Source organism: Symsagittifera roscoffensis, chromosome 3 (assembly GCF_963678635.1).
Source record: "Symsagittifera roscoffensis chromosome 3, txSymRosc1.1, whole genome shotgun sequence".
Classification (NCBI taxonomy): domain Eukaryota; kingdom Metazoa; phylum Xenacoelomorpha; order Acoela; family Convolutidae; genus Symsagittifera; species Symsagittifera roscoffensis.
The window spans coordinates 23,246,335-23,252,803 of NC_087064.1; the positions used below are offsets into that span (position 1 = coordinate 23,246,335).

Consider the following 6,469-nt stretch of genomic DNA (forward strand, 5'->3'; position numbering starts at 1 on the left):
GTAGAATTTACGTGTTTCTCACGACCAGATCTGCATAATACGTATTTTACCGTTGGTAACAATCGCCTCTGGTTGTGTTTTAGCTTCGTCCGAGGAGACTTCAATCTCCTACTCTGGGAATCTTACTGAGGTGTCAACTGATTGGTCTGATTTTTGGAGGTCCGATAGAGTGTCAGTGTCTGGTTTGCTATACTTGGTCGGTATTTGGTCTCCAAAGGTTGTGAAATTTGGTCTCCAACGGTTCATGATTAAGCGGGGATTACACTGATTGGATAACCCGGAGAAGGGTTGCCATTATGATGTTGGGTCGTTCCAAAACCTCAGCTGCTACATTACTTAAGGTGAAATACAAATAAGGTTGAGGTTCAGTGAGTTTGATCTGGTCTGTAATAAATCTCTCTCTAACCCTTTTCTTACAAGGAAAGCCTGTGGCTATTCATTCCCAATCGCAAAATCCGATGTGTCCCAAGGAATGCGCACTGATTGGCTGCTAGTAATCTAACTTGTTGTAAAGGTAGTTTTCTTAGATAAAAACGGCTGTCTTCTAGTAGGTTTACCAGTTAAATTTGAGGCTCTTGTTATGATGTTGTTGTCCGAGGTCGCCAGTTCAACTTCTTTGGCTATCAGGCCAGGTTTCTTAGTCTCCTTGGCAGTAATCACCTACTTCAACTTTGTGGGTAGAAAATAATTGGACAAAAAAAATTCCTGTCAAGAGCCTAATATGAATCGACTCTGAAATCGGTAAAGCGATTTCTGATTTCCTGATCACTTTTCGTCAGATTTTTTGACGAAGGATTCACTTGAGTTTGAGTTTTTTTCGTTCAATTTTCTCTAGAAAGTATTTCCCTTAAAGCTTCCTTTTGTTTTTCGAAGTAAATTACCTTTAAATACACTTTGGAAGAGAATGCTTGAGATGGAGGATTTTGAAGATCAAGGGTAGCCTGACTCATGTCCAATTTCCAATGGAAACTGGTTCTTCTTTAGAATTACAGTATCCTTTTCGCCGCCCTAAATCCGAATTTTGCAGATTCTATCATCTGTATTCTGTTTTCAGGTGCCTTGATTATGGCACTCAGCATGAGATCTTCTTCTTTTAGGAGAGCAAAAGCTTCAATGTTGAACAGAGAAAAAATCAAACTTCAAAAGTTTACGGTATTTTTTGTTCAGTTTCTCATGTTTTGATAGAAGGACAAAAAACGGATGGAAATTTGGATACCGGAGGTAGAAGGAATAACTAAATTTTAGCAGTATTTTCATTTTGTATACCTGAAGAAGGGGAGTTATTTAAGGTACCATTAAGAGTTAAAGTAAGCTGACTTTGGAATTAAAATTTTTTGTTGATCAAAGTTTAACATTGTCAGTGGAATACATTTAAAATGACAAATTTTAGTGCAATTGTGTTTTAAGTATCTAATTGGAAGAGACGAGTTAACCAAGTTTAAAATCAAGGCTATTAGGTAATTACGTGAGCTTGCAAATTCTGGACTTTCCAAACTTCAACCAATCGCGTCGCAGTAATTTTTTTTGAAAACTTTCGGATAAATTGCGTATTCATTTTATCAACTATTGATACCACAATTTTTCGTCAAAGTGGAATAAAATTGCTTTGAAAGATGGATTTTTGGAATCAAATCTGTGAACATAACCATTTTTCTTGTGAAAAAGTTTTTTTTAATTTAAAGGGAAGAAGTTAGTCAACCCATTTCTTTAGCTTACTTGGATGAACTTTTTTTCTATAATTTCCTGAAAAATCTGAAAAAAAGCTCTGTGATATGTTATACTTTTCTAAAGAATATATTTTGTGAAAAATTTAAAAAACTTTGTGCAAAACGAAAATTCCTCCAACAAAACCCATGAAAACTTTTCCGAGAGACACACCGAGTCCGTTATGAGATGCATCTGTTTTGACTCTTGTTTTGAATTTCACGTAAAAATGCGTGTTTTCAATTGTTTACAATTGTTTGCCTTGTTTTTTTGAAAGCTCCCGTATGAGTATCGGGTCATTGAAAAATTGACTATTGTTTAGTAGCGCCAAAAAAGATAAAATGTTCTTGACTGCTCCTTAGTTTTTTGAAAAACCTACCTTGGATGCATTAAGGATTTCATCGAGATAACAATTTGTAAAAGAAATTATCCCAATAAGTGAGTCCATGACTCTTTGAAAAACATTTGGCATAACGTCGAGTGTGTAAAAAAAAACGGTAAAATTTGGCAGGTAAAATACAGTTCAGATTTGCATCAGACTTCGCTAAAATTGCCTTGGTTGCTGACAAAATCATCTAATGAAAATTGGTTGTAAGCATTTTTCACGTCAACGTTTGTAAACCAGACTTCTCCGAAGAAATTATTTGAAGTTATTGTGCTGCAAAATGTTTGACCAACTTTGATACTTTTTTTTAAAAAGTTTTTGATACTTTTTCTTGAATCTCTGTTTCTTAATGACTTTTGAGTCTAATGCCATGTTGATACGTTTGTCCTGTTTACAATTGATGACAATTAGGCTAAGGCATCTGTCTAGCTGATTTAAGCCTTTTTAGTTCTGTTGTTACCGAATCTAGTAGGTGAAGGGGGACGCTCCTACCTTTTAACAAGTGAAGGATGTGTTTCTGAGAGCTTTCAATGATGCCCATTTTGTGCACGTTAACCTTCCCGAGGGATTTTTTTTCATGACCTTCGCAGGTGTACAGGTTGAATCCTTAACAGGGTCAATTGCAAGTTGTCCCTTGGAAAAAGTACCGCCATATTTCAAACAGTTGTTGCTATATTGAGAGTAGATTTTTTTGGCGTTTAATTGAACAAAAGATTGCCATAAAGAAGACCAATCAATCGAATTTAAAACTGTTTGTCAACTTCAGAAGACTTACAATTCCTTCCTCGTCACTGCGTCTAACATTTAATGCTTCAAGGAGAGTTAGAGCTTCAATTAAAAGTTTTCTTTGAATTTGAGAAATTGCCAATTTTTTTCGTGAATATGTGTCTTATCCACTCATCTTCTCCCTCAGATATTTCGCAGTTTCTTGCCATTTCGACTAAGCACCACAGAACAGATTTAACGATTCTCTCTTCCGTGAATTTCGATTGAGCGATTGCTGTTTTTTGATTTTAATTTCCTTTTCCTGGCGTAGGCTGTTGACAAGTGGTCTCAAAACTTAATAAAATCTGAAAAGTTCTTATTCTAGTGAACTTTTGTCGGAAAACTTAATTGTCGTCATTTCCCAGAGCTAGTTGTAGTTTCGATTGTAATTGCTTGTCCATTTCATCCAACTGCATTCCGTTCAAGCGTTTCCTTTCTGTCTTGATCGATGCAAACCTTCATTGTCGAATCCACTCTCTGCTCACGAAATATTTTTACAGATTTTGTAAGAACAGAGGTTGTGGAAGGTTTCTTTTTGGACTTTCTAGGTTTCAATCTCCACAATTTTTTTGCGATCACTGCTAGATGAAAGAAATCACTCAACTTTCTCCACAAAATGGGTGGATCTACTGCATGCTCTGCCATAATGGAGGTGATTCTCTAACGTTTGATTCGTTACAGTTGAACTGCGCTATGACAAAATGTTCTTTTGTTACAGCTAATTTTACCTACTTTCAATTATAAGAAGAAACAGGTAAAGAGTGAATTAACCTCAAAATTAAATTAATAGCGATTTGAGAGAGCAAAGAGAAGAGAGAGAGCCTTGTGAAATAAGAAAGACAGTTTAAAGTATTTATGTAAGTTGAATAAAAAACAGTAAATGATTAAAATTACAGTTGATTTTGTCTACAAAACTGTTCTTTTCAATTTTTTTTCAATCGATGCCAATTTTAGGGAAGGGGAGTACACTGGGATGAACGTGCTCATTTGGGTAATACTTTTGTAGCCAAACGCTTTAAACTTTATAGTAAATATTTCACATCGCCAAAAAAAACAAATTTTTTTGAACTGATGAACTCCCTGATTTTTCCTGGATTTTTTGCACAAAAAAACTGAATTGAATTGATAAAAATAATAATACCAACCAGTCAATCACCCCTTTCCAAATTGGTTTAGAGGGGAGAAAATGTGGGTTTTTAAAGCCGCTTTTGAGCATAGCCTAGATTGGTTCGAAATTAATTGTTTTACTGAAAAAAAATTGAAATGAAACATTTATCTAGGTTTTTAACAGCATAAAATTGCAACCCTGCGTAAAAATTGTACAAAACAATTTTATATTAGTTTTTTTTATGAAAAGCACCTTTTATCCAGAAAAACCTCTTGAGACTTAATACTTGAGTAGGGCAGTCTACCGTAGGTCAGTAACGGGGGGGGGGGGTGGGAAGATTGTACGGTTGATCTCAATAACGAATTGTAAGCAATTGTAACGGATTATAGGACTGCTCGTATGTCAACGCAAAGCGTTCAATGTTCCGACTGCTCATAGTTTTTGGAAAAAACATTGAAAAATATAAAACTTGGACAAAATCAAAGATCAAGTGTGAAAATTTGAGTCGTGCGAAATACTTACGACCGACTAGCTAGCCTCAATTCAGTTTGGAACGATTTTGTTGTTTGGATTATTTCTGATAATTTGGACAAACTGTATTGACTTTTTGTAGGCAAACAATACTAGAATTATTGAAACGTTTTGGAGAAAAAGTGGATGTAGAAAAGAGAAAAAACGTTAATTATAGTAGATTAAAACTGATGTCAACTGTTAAAACCGGAATTTATAGTCGAATAACCCGTGCACATTTTCTTAAAATTTTACTAGGATCGAATTTTGCCCTAACACATCAAAGCGGGTAAACTAAATCAACACTGCATAATCGCAGTGTTGATCACAGCAAAGTCAATTTTAGTGAGTTTTCTAACGAAACTGTGTGACAATATAATCGATTATTTGTGCCAATTCACAAAATTGTTTACATTTTAAAAAAAAGTATAATCAATTTTTGGTTTCTTCCATCCAAAAAAATTCATAATCAAAAAATTCATTCTATCCAGTTTTTTCTTCTTACAATCAGGAGCAGATGTAGGATTTTCTCGAGGGAGGTGAGGTGGATTTTCAAAATTTTTTCAAACAAATTGTCGAATTTTTTTTGGTCAACCAAATTGATTTTCCGAGCTCTCGTAGAACACTATAAAGGCCCTATATTGACAAAAGATATAGCGGCGCAGGTAACTTTTTGAAAAAAAAATGGGCCAAAAAAATCGTTTTGGGGCACTTTTCGGAAAATTTTGACTAAAACAACGCGTTGTTTCGTCTTGCGCTCCCCCTCTAAGTGAATGTAAATTGGTGCCAAAGGCGCCTTCAGAAAAATGTTTGGGTTGTTTGGCCTAAAATGGATGTCATAAAATGACACCAAAGGAGGGACTCTGTGGTTGGGGAAGGGGTTGAATCCCTGAGGTTCGAAGTAAGTAAACGCTTTTTATAGCAAGTAGCTACTATCTCAAAAATTTATATAACTTCTGAGCCCTCAATAAAGAACACATAAACGCTAGCTGGAAACGCAGTTCTCATTTGGCTTCTTAGTGTCAATTTTTCTGCTAGATTTCGTCATATCAGATTTTTCTTTTGTTTCTTACAGAAAACTGTTCGTCAAACAAACTCATGCTTAAGTTTCGTACATTTTAAGTCGTTCTTCCCTGTTGTTTAGTCTTTTGGAATGAAAGTGGTTTTATGTACGGCAATTGGTTTTCATGAGGAATAATTTTAATTTTTGTTTTTACAATGGATTGAGTTCACGAAGCACAAGTCATATGACCGCATCTGTAGGAACCACTGTACCATGCAGTGAACCATGTGTATTTCTACTTGTATGAATAGTTCGGTCAAATCGTACCAAATGAAAGATAGTCAAAGTCCTATGGAACATTAAAAAGTGAACTACGTAACATCTACTTATTCATTAAACTGTTGAAAAATATGGATACCATATGTTTTTGTTTGATCTTCAACGGCACATTTTTCATTATTGAGCACTCAAACCTTATGTAAGCCACTCGATAACAGCATGATTGCAACTTTTGAGCGATCTGAAGTTTAGTCTTGCTCATGGCATTAAGTCATTGAAACTTTTTTTTAAAAGAAAAATAGCTCTTCGAGGATCTTTGCGTCTATTTTTGATTCTAAGCGGCGAATGGTTGTGTTGATTGATGGTTTCTATCTCTCAGTTTCAGCCTCTCTCTCCTCCTCTTCCTCGCACCCTCAGTTTGGAATCCATGAGAGCATCTTCTTGTGGTGAGTCATCAACTCCATCATTTTAGGATCCGGATGTTTAAAAGCGTATGAGCTCAATGATGTTTAACAAGTATTTAATGATACTCATTGAATTTTCTTTCAATTAAAAAATTTGATTTTATAGATAATATACTGAGTTAAAAACAAATCCAGTTTCAATATGTTTTATAGGAGGGTCTGAATACTTTTTGATACCGGGGGAGGCGGGGAGAAATATCTTCTTGAAAGTGATGGATTCACCCCCGGAGCATGAGACCGTCAGCACCAGC

At 35.3% G+C, this 6,469-nt stretch overlaps 5 protein-coding genes across 6 annotated transcripts in view; 2 read left to right on the plus strand and 3 right to left on the minus strand.

The window, feature by feature from the left end:
* Positions 1–6,469, minus strand: part of LOC134841892 (dnaJ homolog subfamily B member 6-like) — a 463,167-nt gene that overhangs the window by 388,972 nt on the left and 67,726 nt on the right. The window lies entirely within an intron of this gene.
* Positions 1–6,469, minus strand: part of LOC134841887 (E3 ubiquitin-protein ligase NEDD4-like) — a 378,569-nt gene that overhangs the window by 304,373 nt on the left and 67,727 nt on the right. The window lies entirely within an intron of this gene.
* The window catches only part of LOC134841889 (leucine-rich repeat-containing protein 45-like), a 449,626-nt gene that overhangs the window by 249,084 nt on the left and 194,073 nt on the right, over positions 1–6,469 (plus strand). The window lies entirely within an intron of this gene.
* The window catches only part of LOC134841891 (endophilin-A-like), a 259,814-nt gene that overhangs the window by 185,618 nt on the left and 67,727 nt on the right, over positions 1–6,469 (minus strand). The window lies entirely within an intron of this gene.
* LOC134841636 (uncharacterized) overlaps positions 5,842–6,469 on the plus strand; it is a gene marked incomplete in the record, with an annotated part of 40,592 nt that continues 39,964 nt past the window's right edge. The window contains 2 exon segments of the mRNA XM_063857668.1: positions 5,842–6,200; positions 6,372–6,469. Coding sequence (XP_063713738.1) covers positions 6,116–6,200; positions 6,372–6,469 — 183 coding nt within the window.